The following is a 17,233-nucleotide window of genomic DNA, read 5'->3' as shown; positions in this document are numbered from 1 at the left end:
TGTTACGTGACTACAGAAAGTAAGCTTCTTCAATTCAACAGGATTCTCAGATGTGCTTATGTCAAGGGTAATGGGCCAGTAGCAGGGCGAGTGCCAAAGATAATCTGGTCCTTGTCTCCATGTTTTGTCTGTGGCTAGTTCCTTCAGAGTCTTCCCACGAGTAATGTAGTCAGCTGGGTTATTGATGGATTCCACATACCGCCAGGTGTGTGCACTTGTAAGTTCCTGTATTTCGGCAATTCTGGTACCCACGAATACTTTGTAACGGCAGGATTCCTACTGAAGCCATGTCAGAACTGTAGTGGAATCAGTCCAGAGTACAAAGGATTTAATGTTCAGAGTAAGCTCTTTAGCTAGTAAGGAAGCTAATTGTGCACCTGTAAGAGCTGCACACAGTTCCAGTCGAGGCACAGATAACTGGCGCTTAGGGGCTACTCTTGACCTGGCTGTGAGGAAGGCTACTTCAACACTTCCCTTTGTATCCTCTGTGCGCAAGTTTGCTACAGATCCATATGCCCTTTCGGAGGATCACTGAAAATATGTACTTGCCGACTACAGTTAAGGGAATCCAACTGGGAGCTCACATAGCAGCGTGGCAGTGTGATTTGGGAAAGGTGTTGCAATTCCCTTTGCCAATCATGCCAGGTTTGAAGAATGTTGTACTGTAGTTACTAATGTGGTTCGGGTTGAATTAATCACTGTGGTACGTCTGGTCAAAACGCAACAAAGATGCTTCTTGATTCACAGAAGATTTATTCCACTAGCATGTACAAACGTGCGTGTTTGTGTGGGTTTTTAGATGCACGCACACGATTAAACACCACTAGAAATGAGGAAAACTCGTGCACTCCACACTCTACGGATTTATACCAACAACTGATGATTCTTATGACGCACTTTACAGCGCATTCTAGCATACTCCGTAATTCCTCAAGGGGGCAGTAACAGTCCACAGTCATTGAATAGTCCAACACATAGCAATATCACTCTATTACCTAAGAGTGTCTGAATACAGAGACCTTTGCAACACTTATAGTGTTGTAAAAATGCAAGTGTTAATTTCTTACGAAAATTTATTTTCCAAACCTAACTAAATAACTGGAGGCAGAGTTATTTTTAACTCCATGTAGATCAGAAGCCTCTGAAATCGGTTGATAAATGTAAACGTTATCGTGTTTTTATCCAGAAAACCCGCAGCTCCTCCGTTTACCTCCATTTATTTTTAAGGCAGTCTTGCCTTCACAAACATGGCGGACGCTTTGACGTATCGCAGCAACGGCTCAAAGCGCTAATGAGGCGTCTAGGTATTTATTATGTCTATGATTTGGACAAGGGGGTACACTTCATTTTGCATTTGAAGTCGCTTTCGAAATACGTCAGCCTTCGTTGCGCCACGGTGACGCAATCGGCCTTGGAATGCGTGCTTTTTGTAAGCAATCAGAAGAGACATTTGCACATTTGTTTTATGATTGCCCAATATCCAAGCAATTTTGGTCTGACCTTGGCTCCTATATATTCGATTCGGCCAATGTTACTTATTCTTTCAGTCTAAAAGACATTATTTTTTATTATATTGATGATAAAAATAGACCCCTAGAGTATATTGTTAACTTCTTTATTTTATATGGCAAATTCTTTATTCATAAACAAAAGTTTGCAAATAATATTCCATCCTATCCCCATTTTAAAACTGAATTAATATCACTTCTTAAATCTCTTAGTTATATAAATAACAAAAAATCCCAAAGATTTATAAAATATTATGAAGAAATGTTTAAAGAAAATACATGTATTTAAAAGCTTTCCCTGTATATTAATGTTTGTATGTTATTGTTTTAATAGTGGTAATGTGTGCATTCTTGTGTCTCCTTGTCTTGTCATCTTTTGTTTTTTGTATAATATTTTTGTTTCCTTTCTTTGTTTTGTTATATGTATTTGTATGTAATTCCTTGACAATGTTCTTATGTTATTGAACATTACAAAAAAATAAAAAAGAGTCCACGCACTTCAGTTTGGGACGCAGCTAGTGAGTCATAATGCATCAGGTCCTTTCTGCATTCGTCTCAGTGACATGCACATGCACTGGCTCCACATGTCCAGTAGATGTCAGTAGATGATTGGATTTAAATTCCAGCCACTGAAACGCAATGTTTCTCAACAGCTGGAGTAAAGCGCGAAGTGAGAATCGTAAATCAGACTTTTCTGTGAGTACGTCAAGCGCAATGTATTTTTATTCAAAAAACTGCCAACATTCACAAAGATTCCTACTTCATGCGCTACTTCAGACCAATTCAAACAAGTGGCCGGAATGACCCGACAGTAGCCGAGTCGAGCCGAAGCGAGCCCCGGAATAACCCGGATTGAGGTGTGTGAGGAAGGCTGAGTTTCGCTGCTCTGTAGATAGGGGCAGAGTTTCTGCGTATGTGTGAGTGGGAGATGGACCGAGGGCGCTCTAGCAGAGGCGAAGGGCGACTCCAATAGCCAGAACTATTGAAATAATATACGCGATCGGGTCGTCGCTAGCCCACTCCAAATATAAAATAAGTCGCCCATCTTTCACATCTACTTCATACACACTAACACGGCATTGATGGTAATGTATGCAAGGAAACAACCGAGACTCGGCGATGGGTAAAGAGCTCTATTTTATACTCCGATTTTCCTTCTCCGCTTTGACAATCCGCCATTTTTAGCTAAACCAAAATAAGTAGAAACTTAAGGAAGCCGATTCGGCTGTTGCAATTTCTGCCACTATCCGTTCAGATGGTTTTTAACTGTTCCTCTGTCTCTTTATTTTATTTTGTAGGTGCACCGACCGAAGGGATTCTCAGCCCTATCAGGTAGATCTGAAACAAATAAGATTAAAATGGGGTAAATCTAGTGCAGGCTTTTGAAGCAAGTTAGGCCTCTGTGCGTAAAACACAGCGAAAAGTGCCTCTTTATCACCAGGTTCGGTTTAAAATGACACACAAATACACTGTAAACATAAATTTGTGCTGTCATAAGTCGCCTGCCCGTCGAATTTATCATGTTTTAAATGCGCTCAGAGCGCTAGCAACTTTAACAGGCTAACGTTAGCTCGCTAGTGGCTAACTTACATCACAGGCCTGTGTGCCACAGCGATTTACTTCGAAATTACCAACATAATAATGTTTTTAATCATCAATTCAGGGTTTAAAATATGCTACTTTAAAGAAACGGTTGTATACGTAAATACAAATTTAGTGGTACGAGGTTGTTTATAAACAGTCGTCTTGATAACTAGTTGCTAGAGAGTGCAACCAAATCCCAATAAAACGATTCAAATTAAAATCTAGAACATCAAGAGATGCTTAATTATATGTAGAACTGTAATGCTTATAGGCTTTCCTGTGCTCAGTTTATTCTTGACGTGATGTACAAAGTATGTAATGATAAACATTATCGTGCTATGAAGTATTGTCGTGTTTTGGAACATGTTTGATGATTGCTAGCTGGTCAGCAGCCGGTATATCATCTTAGATCAGCAATAAATGAGCTGGTCAGGTAGCTAATGACCATTGTAGACCAGCTTTAAACCAGCTCTCATGTACACTGCATGTGAGAGAGAGTAATTGTGCAGCAGAGTTCAATGTAGGAATGTCATGTTTCGACAGACTCTTAAGTACTCATCCAAGAGTCACCCTGATCACCGACATGAGAAGATGCGTGACAGTAACGACGCCACTCCACCGTGCAAGATGTTGCGGCGATCAGACAGTCCAGAAAACAAACACATGGACAGCACTGGCCATGGCAGAGCAAAAACCACCAATCCACACCGGGGGAGAGACAGAGAAGGAGGTAAGAGAGGAGACCTGGAGTCATATTGATCATTTGATAAGAGGCACAGATCTGAGGCTGATACTGATGCCTAGGTCGATAACACATCTTACATGCCTTAATTAGTCCATAAGTGTTTCTATGTAAATGCTAGTCAGATAAATAATGTATAAAGTGATCAGATTGCTGTCTTTAGGGTAAAAAGACATCACATCAATGAAATCACACTTCCGGTAGTGGCACCAACTTCAAGCACCCTGTAATCCAACCTTATGAATTATGCCATTTCAGAGAGGAAAATTTAATGCTTGGTCTGTGAGCAGAGTGTGCTTCTATCTCTCTTCATGTTCAGCTTCTATAAATGTTTTTTTTTTATCAGATCAGGTACAAGCACAAGAGTTTTTTTTTTTCAGTATTCAGTATTTTTTTTTTTCAGGAACATTTTTGCTTTCTACATCTGAAGACTTTTATCGTTCAGAAAAGATGAGCAGGCTTGAAATACCACAAGCTTCTGAAATCAGAAATTGTGCTAGATTGAGAATTATTTCCATATCATTAAAATATTATGTTGTCCTTCAGAATTCTTTTTGCTTCTGTAGCAAGATCTGCCTAATGTTATTGGCATTGGCAACATTGTAAGGACATATTTTTTCAGTTTGGCTAGAATGATTGTTTAGTTAAATATTTAGACATATGATCCAAAAATGAAAATTCTGATTTACTCACCCTGAAGTTGTTCCAAACCTGTATGTTTTTTTTTTCTTCTTCAGCAGAGCACACAAGATGGTATTTTGAAATATTTTGCTGGGAACCAAATACTTTGGGTGAACATTGATGTTTGTTTTATGGACAAAAAACACATTTTCGAAGTGTCTTTTTTTATGTTTCGCTTTTTTATGTTTTGGGTTCTTTATCCTTGTAAAACTCAAGCTTAGAGTCTTTGAACACTTTATAGGCCATGCTTGTAAGATTGATTTTGCAGTAAAATTAGCCGTAAATAGAAAATATGGTCATAAGATTTACCCACACTACCTCATACTTTTACCAAATGTTAAGATGTTGACATCAACAAACTAATGTATGAGAATGGGCAGAAGAAGCCTTAGTCTTATTTTACAAGGTTTCAGTAAAAATTAAGGTTAACTCTGTGTCACCAAATTTAACCAAAGGTTTCCTTAAAACACTGTCTGCCATTGGCTGGATGAAGAGAGAGCCCTGTTCCAAACTTAAGATTTTGGTTGATCTAATGATGTAATGTCAGGCTGGCAAATGCAGTTTAGTTGAGTTTCACTGCCATCATTTAAATTTTTTTTTAAACAATATTTCATGCCATATTTTCTAATTATTAATTATTTTTACATACGTTTCTTCTGCTTCAACAGTTAATATTGTTGATTTCTTAATATTGAAAATCACAGATTGAGTTAAAGCAAATTCACACAAAGTAAGATAACTATATTAGCGTCCACACCAACAAACACTAACATTCTGTATATTATAAGCGAGCACTGCAGTTATGTTGTCTGTTGCTTTAAATATTTGAGCTTGTCAAAGTCAGATGGACTCTGGTTGGCTGTATTCATTGTTCATCAATTGTTAACAAATAATTTTGAAATTTGTCATTAGCCGGGTTTCCATCCAAAGTTGTGAATTTAACTTATGCGCCAAATTGAAATATTGCATAAAACATTTGCAAATAAGCACTGTTTCCATCCAATGAGTCAAAGAGAAAATCGTCACTTCCTGGTAAACTGGCACTATATATCATTAAGAAAAATAGGAGAAGCCACTGAATATAATAATTTTCATATATAATAAATTACTTACACCTCAGAGTGAGCAGACGAAACAAAATAAATTGCGGCCATTGCTTTCGATGGTGGATGCCTGCTGTTTGGGAACGCAGTCATGTAACAGTTCTGGGAGGCAATTATATAGAAATACTTTAACAGACTTCTGCTCTTCAAAATGTGCATTTCAAAATGACCATAACAACATTTCACATGCTGTGGACCAATATCGGTCTGCTGGTTAGTCAGGTTTTGCCGTCCCATCGCGCAAAGTCACATTACTTTTTTTTTATGCTTATGGAGGAATTTACTCGGCAAATGCATTTCCATCTCCCATAATTAGCATTAACCCTTTTTTGCATAAGTCAAAATCCACCTCAAGCGAGCGTAAAAACTTTTTTGCAAATTAAGGGATTTTTATTCGAAATGTGGCATTTCCATCACGTTTCTGATGCGATACTTTAAAATGTGCATAAAACAGGGTGATGGAAACATGTCTATTGTGTCATAAGTGTCGTTATTATTAACATTATCTTTATAGTTATCATGCCTTGTGTGAACCAGCTTTTAGTCCTGCCTGATGTAGTCACTTCAGATAAAACATTGTCATTCCTTTTCAGTCAATCTATTAGTTTTTATCTACTTGCATCACAAGACGTCTTAACCAGATAGTGCTGCTACATATAAAGGCAGTTGAATCTAATCACTACATGCTGATTTGCTACTCTTATTTAGATAGCGAGTAGATAATGAGATTGCTGCCAAATAAATGCATCATCTAACTGAACAGTGACAGCAGCATACGTTGAAACGAATCAGACAGTTGTGGAATGTGTACACTGCTTCAGATCTCCCTGAACTAGGAATTCTAGCCTATTTAAAATTTAGATGTTGTACAAGGGAATTTGCATTAGTTAGGAGAATGTTATTCTCTGTTTTGAAGATTTTCAAAAAGACTTTTGGATTTCATTCTTCATAAGTGATGAATCTACTTGATTTGTTGCCTGGCTCTGTGCCATTATAGAATGTTTTCATTATTTTTTAGTACTACATCTTATGAATCTTGGTGGTGTAAAAGCTTTGCATCCATCATTCATATTTGCCAGATCTGTTATATAGGTCAAGTCTTGCATCTTGTTAAAGAGCCACTCGAAGCGGTTAAAAAGGAGAACTTGTATAGAAGTATGCTGACAGCATAATTAATTCGTTTGATGTTATATATGCATTTGCAATAAGCATAAATGCTAAAAGCAGCTGAGCCATATCTCTAGCTTGAATATATTGTTATTTTGAATCAGTTCAGTTTTGCCCTTGATTCAATTGAATATAGATTCATTTGGATGTTTCAGGTACATGTACATTTTCTTAAGGAAAATCTCTTTCATCTAATGCTATAAATTACACAATAATAATGTGCAAAGTTAAAATCGACAACAGAGCCCAAATTATTACATTTAATTGCTATGTAATTTTATGTGCAACATTCAACACTAAAATAACTCAAAACATTGTATACAAACATTAACATTGCACAAAGTTTTTGTATCACCTTTCTAATGATATAATTTTCTTCTCCAGTTTATTGTTGAAATATAATAATTTAAACAGTGGCTGTCAAATAGTTCTGTTGACGGGTTTAATCAAAAATACATACATTTTACATTAATAATTTCTGAGGCCTAACCAATGGGCAAAAATGTAGCATTACGTGACTTGTCCACAGGATTTTTTGTTGATGTCTTTTTGTGGTTGGAACACAGTGACATGAGAAATTACGCATTTTAGTGAGTTCCCTATCTTTCCTTATACCTTCTCTCATGTTACATTAAAGAAAGTCAAAATATTTGTTAATTTGTTTGGATTAGGTGATAAAATAGGCAGAATTTGAAAGCTGAGTCTGTTTCTTATTAAAAGTAATAAATCACAGAGCTTTTCCAATTATTGTATGGGAGGTGCTCGACAAATAATGTTTAGTGTTTTATACACACAACAGCTGAAAACGGCATAAAGGATTGATCTTGAGATATACAAATTGATACTGGCTAGATTAAAATCCAGCCCAGTGGATGGAATGGAGTTTTAGCTGAATATGATTTGTTGATGCAAGTTAACCAGTATGAATAACCTACATAAAAATGCTTAATTGAATGCATCATTACATTCTGATTAATTTGATCAAAACTACAAAAAAGCAAGATGATGAATATTAAACTTTTGTCATGTACACCTAAAGCAATCACAAAACAAGGTTTTCTGGTTCCTCCATAAAGGTTAATGTAAACTGTAGCTAGTTCGGACTTGTTCTACCACTCCAAAGGTTTGTTTTTGAGTGTGTATGTGTCAAATAGCTCCTCACACTTTTTTTTAAAATTTTGGATGAAAAGGAAAGCAGTGGTTCAAGGTGTATTTCTTATTCACAGGAAGTATGGATGGGACTAGGACATATCAGTGTGCTCTTTACCCCCCAATTTTTCTTAATAGATAAAAGATTTGCTACATGCTCATCAGCTGCAGGTGTTATTTAGGGGAGGGGACAGTCTCTTTATAAAGAGTATTTGATTGGACAAAAAATCGTAGCGAGTCATCCATAGTTTTTGTTTATGTTTCTGGATCAGGGAGACTGTTCTTTTTTGTGCATGTATCTTCAAAATGTCACAGTACAGAAGGAGACCAGGGACGGAGAGGTAAAGTAAACCGAGCTTTATTGAACAGGTGCTGTAGTGCTCCGGTGATTGTGAACGGGTGTGTGAGATGATTGGGCCTGACGAGGCTGGACTCTCCCTGACACAAAAGGCATTCTGTGTCCATGTTAAGGAGTAGGGCTGGGTATCGATTCAGATGTCCCGATTCGATTTTGATTTGCAAGCTCTCGATTCGATTTGTTTCGATTCTTGATTTTTTTTATTACATTCAGTGAATATAGTTTTAATGCAAATGCTATTGATATTTCTAAAAAATAAACCGTAAACTTCAGTTTACAAATGGTGAAATAATAAAAAGAAATTAAGAGCCACAGGCCTGTATTTTAAACCCCTATAAAATGTTCTTAATTTTTCTGGTAATCAGATGAATGCATAAAACATTAATTTAATTTATCCTAATCAAATGAAAATTAAACCTTTTTATTTTTGGGCAAACAAAGTGCTGCACAACAGAGGTTTACGGTTAAAATTAAAAAGAAAACAATTGTGATTATTCCTTTAAAAATAAAGATTTATAAATATTATTAGTAGTAGTAGTAGCATTGTTGTTACATTGAGTCTTAAGTTTCTTCACGTTAAACTAAACTTTTGCCATGAGGAATTTGCAGCTGCTGTGTATGTGATATGATGGTAGTTTTCTCAAATTAAACGGTAAAATGCTAATGAAGTGACTCTCAGAGCAGCTGGAGATGATATTTATGTGTTCATACTATCATATAGTGAGACGGCAGAAGCTGAAAACACCGCAAGCGTCGTCCGCGCTTTAGTAAACAAAACAGTGTGTCGCGCCATTCAGTCATTGCGGAAATCATGGTGCCTTAGGTGTGATGTCAAATGCTTCCGCAGATACGTAGTATTACTATAGATATTTACCTGAGCTTTGCAAATCGCGCACATTGCTTTGTTCTTGGATCTTGTCAACAGTATCTCCGCTATAAGCATGGAATGAATGACAGGCTTTCTGTTGTAACATTGCGCAAGGTAAATAAGAGGGTGACATCTAGTGGAGAAGGCTGATAAGATTTACATTAAGCAGATCTTGTTTTAAATGTTTCCTGAAATACAATAAAAGATCGATTCACGGCTTTTGAGAGTCGACATCTAATTGGAGTCATTTTAAAAAACACGATTAATCGAAAAATAGAATTTTTTGCCCAGCCCTATTAAGGAGTACATGAACTCAAAGCTAGCTTGAATGGACTAAAAACCCCAAAAATGCAAATTTAGATTTCATGTATATCGAGACATAGTACATCAGTTGAGTTGATTTTCCATGTTCATAGTGACTTTACACTCTTATTCCTGGAACACATGAGACACATCTTCTCCGAGGAAGTGAGGGCCGTCTGTATGTAGTAAGAGCGCAGCTAAAATGTCCCAGTGAGGGTTTGTGGTTTGGCAGGGGGAGATTGCAGGTCACGTAGGGCTTGCTGTGTGATTTTTCTTGACTTTTCTTGTACATTGAAACACTAAGGGGCCTATTTACACCTGGTCACTTCATGCATTTCTCTGATTGGAGAGCTATCCAGCTATCCATGAAAAGACCAGGTGTACATAGGGCTGGGCGATAAATCGATAACGATAATTATCGCTATATAATTTTCCTCGATAAAATGATTTGAAGAGTTTGATAAATGTTCGATATAATGTTTATGTGGCAAAAGCGGAACGAAACTGCTAAAGGCGCCACACGAACTGTTTTATCTGTGCGGATGCGTAAACTCGCTGATGAGTCTCTCATGTGAGTAGTAAACAGTGCTGTGAGATCCAGTGTGAAGTGCTTGAATTTGGCGATGAACACAGATGACTCGGTGATTTAAAATAGTTTAAAGCCAGATGAAACAACGTTGACAAACAGCAGAAACACTGTGCACAACTGAATAGAGTCAGAAGGCTTTTCAATCTACAAATCTGCACCATGGTATTGTCAGAAATGAGGGATATTTATATAAAATTTTATTTTAGGAGTAATGGAATATAATTCAGGGCTCGCAAAATCGCTAACCCAACGTCCCGGGGCTATTGTGTTTTCCAGTCGGGCTACCAAAATGTATCAACACTCTGCCCGACGGGCTATCTAAAATGCCGATCTCCCGTGGGTCCTTAAAAACTCCTAAAGTGAGTAGTATCAAACTTAAGGCCATAAAGTTTTAAATACATTAAATGGTATAAGAAATGGCTTAATTATAATTTCAAGAGGTCTTACAGTTGGGGATGGAAAGACAAGAGTCGCGATACGGCTGGATTAAACTTCAAAAGGCAATGATGTCATTGAATAAATATGAGCGCTGCACGTTTCAAGTCAAAACGCGGCGCTAATGTCTTTATTTGAATGTATCTGAAGGTCCTCAGAAACGTGTCATTGGCATTTTTATTTCATTTGACCTATAATTCCTGATAAAGCAGCGTTTATGAGCGCGGAGCTGCTTTATGTACAGCCGTTACCGGGGAAACTGCAATATTTCAGAGCTCCTAAAGCGCCACCTCGTGGCAGAGAATGAATTTGCATTTCCAACAAGCCTTTCTTGGTGTTTATGGTCAGATCAATGCAAATATCAACTCATGTTTTTACGCAGCAAACACAGAGTTGTAAATGAGAAAGAAGTTAATGTGCCTTCTAAAAATCTAAACAATTAAGACAGTAATATTTATACATTTTAAATTGACAGTAATTTATATGCTTGATTTATCCCTTTTCATAAAAATGGTCTGAAGGCTGAAATGCTGTTGTATAAGATTTGTTTTTGTGAAAACCTGTATCTGAACTGTAAATCGTGTAATTTTAAGGCTCAGTACTGTATGTTACCATAGACATTGTCCAACCCCACTCATACGGTGTTCATTTTACTTGTGCAGCTGTTAAAATGGGTCATAAATTGCCTTAAATTTATTTTTTTAAATTCTGCAGATACCCTGTAAATAGTGAAATAAAATTCCTTCCTTCATATTTGTTGATATTTGTGTATTGTAAATATTTTTGATTGACATCTGATTTTCTATATTAAAAAAAAAAGGTCTTTTTTTTTTATTTGGGCTAGTTAAATTAATTTTCGGGCTACCAAAATCTCAAGAGTACCTGCCCGAAGGGCTACCAGGTATTTTTAAATTTTGCGAGCCCTGTAATTATAGTATTTTTTTCTGTGATTAAGCTATAGCATATGTGCATTTATACTAAATGTTTTTAGACTACTGCTATTCATACAAATACCTAAAAACAATGTAGTTTTACCATGGTATTGAGGTGTGCTATATGTGTGGTTTTAACTGTTTATCATGATCTAAATGTATGCTACTATGGGAGACCAATGCTTAAAAAAAAAAACTTTAGATTTAAATTTCACCATATAAAAATGAGGTTGCTACAAGTTTTACAGATGCTACTGATTTTGATAATGAACAAAAAATTTACATCTGCATCCTAATTCAAGCTACTACTATCAAATGTGCATTTCTAAGAGACAAAAGTAATAATATTATTAATATTATCAGGCAACACAAACCTGTTTCTTAATTTGAAACAATCACTCATTAGAACATTCAGAAACTAAGAAATTTTTCTATTAAGATATTTATTTTGTTAAGGAAAATTAATGGTCTGGTTTCTACAACTTTCACGTTGGAACAAAAATCTGACTTTAAACTTGAAGGAAATAAAGATTTGACATTTTATCGTGATAATTATCGATATTGACTGATATTAAAAAAATTATCATGATAATTCCCATGCCCAACCCTAGGTATAAATGCCTTCCGAAACGATTTCGATACGGATTTAAATCCGATGGCTCAAACTCTTCAGGAGGTGGTCTGAGACCCATTCCAAACAAAACTGGACAAGTGTAAAAGCATCTGGTTGTTGAAACCACATGTGTAAATTTTACGCCTACCAACATGTTAAAATAATAAATATGTGAGAGCATGTTATAGGCTATATGACATATCATAGCCAGATATCGCAGCGCTAATGCAACACACATACGAGGTGAGTTTTTCTTTAGCAAGCTGACGTGCAAACTGCCACAAATTAAACTGAAGGTAAATCACAGACGCTCAACACAATCATTCATTAAAAGTAGTAAGACTAACTTATCTTTCCAGTGCTGATGCTGCACTCTCTCCTGTTGAGGTCTTTGAAAAAAATGTAGTGCATATCTGTTGATTTCATTGACGTGAACTCTGTTGAATTTGCATATAGCACAGGAATTTAAGAACACATTTATGTGGCCAAGTGTAAATGGAGCTGTTTTACCAAATCAGATAGCTATCCGATTCGAGAAAAAGCATGAAGTGACCAGGTGTAAACAGGTCCTGTCTTTTCTACTTGAAGTGAGTAAAGTTAATTACCTATAAAACTTAAAAAAAAAAAAAACCTATGAAACATTATCTAAAGTTATTAGTGTACTGTTAGATCATCAAAGACATATTGCTCCTAGAGTAATCTGGTAGCCAGCAGGCTGTGTGTCTCACCTAAATGCTGCAGTATCATAATAGTCTGATTCTCATCGAATTGATCATCAGTTAAAGCCTAGTATGTGTTTGTTTACCATGAGTGATCTTTCATGGATAGTTACTGATTTGAGTGTGCTGGATATATCATTAAGAGTCTGGTGTATTATAAAATCATTATGCTGTTCTTCATCTTTCCCCAGCTCTGCTGATTATTAGGTTTTTGTCAAAATGAGTAATATCACTGAACACTCGTAATTCATCTGAAAACACTCCTATTTCACTATTTTTACTTCAGAAACCGGTCAGACCTTTTAGTTTGCACTCTTTTGAGTGCGTTATAAAGAGTTGACCTCGCTGGATATTTAAACAGTGCTGTAACACTCATTTGATGATACAATTCATCCACTTTTTTTTTTCCCCATCACTTCACAATATGTCTGTCACAGTACATTCGGCATCTTTTTTTTTTTTGACATTGAAATCATGCTATATGAACACTTGCCAGATGAGTCTTTGAGAGCTTGTATTGTCTGTGTAATCAAGTTGGTGCAGATCAAACTGAAATGACTCTAATGAATCAAAGTAAGCCAGGAACAGATAGAAAGGCCCAGAAGTGTTCATGTCTTGGCATCATTCAGCCATAAAAAGCTCAAGTGCTGTAAGCGTCATGTATACTTGATTTAGCAGAAAGTGTAAACTGCAATGAATTATGGGGTCATTGTTTATGAAGCTTTATAGTTCTGCAGGTCGCAGTGGAATGTTCTAGTAGAGTTGTTTTAATCATCTAGATGTGGTAATAACTCGTTTAGACGCGTATAGATAAAAAAAAATAGACAAAACTGGTTTATATGTTTACATTCAATATTTTTCGTTTTTCAGGGACCAGTATATCCCCTCAAGAGAACTCCCATAACCACAGCTCTCTGCACAGCTCCAACTCTCATTCAAATCCCAACAAATCATCAGACACGGTAAGTCCCACAGTCTCTAACTTGTCTGCACCTTGAAATGAGGTAGCAATCAGCACACACACAACAAGAGCTTGTTCATATACAGCAGTAACCATTTGCCCCTTTGGCACAAACAGCCTGTTATTGAATGAATGTTTATTGAATAAATCAGACCATTTTATGATAACCTAATAGCTATTTGTGCCATTAATTTTGCATAAATCATCTTGAATAACTGCCTTACTGGAAGTAGCAATTAAGATGCTTTAATTTAGCACCATTACAGTCAAAATAGAAAACATTTATCTTGGCTGATCTGCTAAACTATTTCAGACTTCTAATAAGTGGCATGTTATTTTATAGGCCATTATTTGGATCTAACAAAATATCCCTGGCTGAAACTTGGCTTTGCTGTTAAATGTGTTGTCTGGTTGTGTGGCAACCCTCCTGTGTGCAGACCATCTGTCCCCTTACTGTAGATAATATGAGCTCTTTTGGGAGATGCAAGGCACATCTTACCTTTACCAGAACACAGAAAGGAGAGCATTTTCAGCATTACATCATTCAAGGCATTGAAACATTGACGTCATATGGTTTGATTTCAGTAAAATTGTGATTTTAAAAATAGTTACAGCATTGCAAATCATTTAAAACAGGGTTTTGCTCAGCAATAAAGCCAAATTGGATTGAATTCCGTTTCTAAAATCTAAAAACGGACTGCCAAGCCATAGTCATATGAGTGGTAATTTTGTGAAATATGCTGGAAAGCATCTAGCTCATTTCAACAAACTTGATGAATGGATCTAATATATGTGCCATAAGCTACTTTTATAAATCCACATAATTTTGGTGAGCCAGCATAAAATTTAAATCTTTTAGTATTGAAATGGCACAGAAACCAAATTTTATCACTGTCCTTGTGCCTCTGTTGGTTTAAATTGGCCTTTCATTCTGTATGTTATGGGGTCACTTTGGATGAAGATGGTGAGATGCTCCACCTACTTTATGAACTCATTCATCAAACCCTTTTCATCTGCTCAATTACCTTTCCCAAGATTTAATGTTTTGTATTAAACCTTATAATTATGATGAAGGCGAGAACTAGCTGTCGGCAGGCATACAGAGGTGAATTTCTTCATGGTTTGAAATATGTACTACTTAATTGTGGTGTCTTCAAGGACAGAGTTTAGTGTGCAGTGAAGTGAACATAGTTCTGCAATGAACGTTATTGTATTCTATGAGTCACATTTAAGAGATTGACTACCATTCAAAAGCTTGTGCTCAGTAAGATTTTTAAAATGTTTTTGAAGCCTCTTATGCTCACCCATGCTGCATAATAAAAAATTATATTAATGTAATTTATTTCTCTGATGGCATGAATTTTCAGCAGCCATTACTCGAAAGCCATAACTTCAGTGTCATATGATTCTTCAGAAATCATTCCAATATGCTGATTTGATGCTCAAGAAATATTTCTAATTATCAGTGTTTAAATCAGTTCGTAGTTGTCAACAGTTGTGGAAACCGATGATTAAAAAAAAAAGTTTTAAAATATTTTTGTGACATTGTACTGACATGTCATATCAATTTAATGCATCCTTGCTGAATCAAATCATTAATAAAAAAACAAAAAAAAAACAAACAGTAAGATTTTTAAAATGTTTTTGAAGCCTCTTATGCTCACCCATGCTGCATAATAAAAAATTATATTAATGTAATTTATTTCTCTGATGGCATGAATTTTCAGCAGCCATTACTCGAAAGCCATAACTTCAGTGTCATATGATTCTTCAGAAATCATTCCAATATGCTGATTTGATGCTCAAGAAATATTTCTAATTATCAGTGTTTAAATCAGTTCGTAGTTGTCAACAGTTGTGGAAACCGATGATTAAAAAAAAAAGTTTTAAAATATTTTTGTGACATTGTACTGACATGTCATATCAATTTAATGCATCCTTGCTGAATCAAATCATTAATAAAAAAAAAAAAAAAAAACAAAAAAAAAAACAAAAAAAAAACATTAATTAAAAAAAAAACAAAAAAAAAAACATTTTTTTTTTAACCCCAAAACTTTGAATGGTAGGCCATATAATATATTGTCTAGGTCTAGATTTTTTTAACTAAAGTGCTATCTATCTACAGGGCAACTTTTTTTGGATAAACCTTAGCTATTGTTCAGTTTGAAGATGTCGCCAGTACTGCTTTCCCGGCGCAGTATCGCCACTCTCAGCGTCTATTCTGTGCAGTGAGCGGCAGAGAAGCAGCGCATTCAGTTGGCCGTACTGCAGCCAACTTGTCAGTAAATGAGTACAAAACTGTCGCTTACTGACTGTTTGGACTAAATATGAACATGGTTCATCTGTTAATATGCACTTTTTGTTACTCAGATGCAGGCAGTGCGCTACATGTAACGAAGTAATATAGCCAGAACCACCGCAGACAGCCGCTCTTTAGTGTAGCTGTATGTTGATTTTATCAGATGATGTAGTGTTTATAAATCAGGATTTAAAGGGATAGTTTACATTTACATTTAGTCATTTAGCTGACGCTTTTATCCAAAGCGACTTACAAATGAGGACAATAAAAGCAGTCAAAACTAACAAAAGAGCAACAATATATAAGTGCAAATGACAAGTCTCAGTTAGCCTAACGCAGTACATATAGCAAGGGATATACATGTACATACATACATGTGGCCAAGTATGGTGACCCATACTCGGAATTAGTGTTCTGCATTTATCCCATCCAAAGTGCACACGCACAGCGGTGAACACACACACACCGTGAACACGCACCCGGAGCAGTGGGTAGCCATTTTTTTGCTGCAGCGCCCGGGGAGCAGTTGGGGGTTCGGTGCCTTGCAGGGCACCTCAGTCGTGGTATTGAAGGTGGGAGAGAGCGCTGTACATTCACTCCCCCCACCTACAATCCCTGCCGGTACGAGACTCGAAACCGCAACCTTTGGGTTACGAGTCCGACTCTCTAACCATTAGGCCACGACTTCCCGACTTATATATTTTATACACACACACACACAGACACACACACAAAGAAAAACAAGTAGATAGAATAGAAAAAATAGAAAGCTAGTGTTTTTTTTTGTTGTTTTTTTGTTTTGTTTTTTTTTTATTTAAAAAAAAGAAGATAAATATAGATAAAGTAGAATTAAAATAGAATAGAAAGATGTTGCGACTTGGACACCTCACCTCTCCAAGATACCTTGAAGGACCTATCTGAGAGGTAAGACGCAAACCACTGGCGTGCGGTTCCTGAGATGCCATTTTCCAATAGGGTTGTCGTTCCAAACCTGTAAGACCTTCGTTCATCTTCAGAACACAAATTAAAGGTGACATATCATGAAAAGCCGACTTTTTCAGGTTTTAAGTGCTATAATCAGGTCCCCAGAGCATCTACCAACTAGGGATGTAACGATTACCGGTTTGATGATAAATCGTGATAAAATTCCCAACGGTTAGTATTACCGTTTCATCTTTTAATTATCATTAAAACCATATTAGATTACCGCGATTTGACCAAC

The 17,233-nt window shown here is 36.3% G+C and overlaps 1 protein-coding gene across 2 annotated transcripts in view; it reads left to right on the top strand.

The window, feature by feature from the left end:
* The first annotated feature begins 2,401 nt into the window (after window positions 1-2,401).
* Window positions 2,402-17,233, top strand: part of LOC107676763 (WW domain-containing adapter protein with coiled-coil-like) — a 40,357-nt gene continuing 25,525 nt past the window's right edge. For both annotated transcript variants that reach the window (XM_016471445.1, XM_016471444.1), the window contains exons 1-4: window positions 2,402-2,631; window positions 2,807-2,840; window positions 3,636-3,822; window positions 13,622-13,713. In XM_016471445.1, coding sequence (XP_016326931.1) covers window positions 2,591-2,631; window positions 2,807-2,840; window positions 3,636-3,822; window positions 13,622-13,713 — 354 coding nt within the window. In that variant the 5' untranslated portion in view covers window positions 2,402-2,590. The remainder of the gene's footprint in view (window positions 2,632-2,806; window positions 2,841-3,635; window positions 3,823-13,621; window positions 13,714-17,233) is intronic.

The sequence above is a fragment of the Sinocyclocheilus anshuiensis genome, unplaced genomic scaffold (assembly GCF_001515605.1).
Source record: "Sinocyclocheilus anshuiensis isolate Anshui unplaced genomic scaffold, SAMN03320099.WGS_v1.1 scaffold576, whole genome shotgun sequence".
NCBI classification, from domain to species: Eukaryota; Metazoa; Chordata; class Actinopteri; order Cypriniformes; family Cyprinidae; genus Sinocyclocheilus; species Sinocyclocheilus anshuiensis.
The sequence above is the reverse complement of the archived record's forward strand: the minus strand, read 5'-3'. Positions and strand labels throughout refer to the sequence as shown.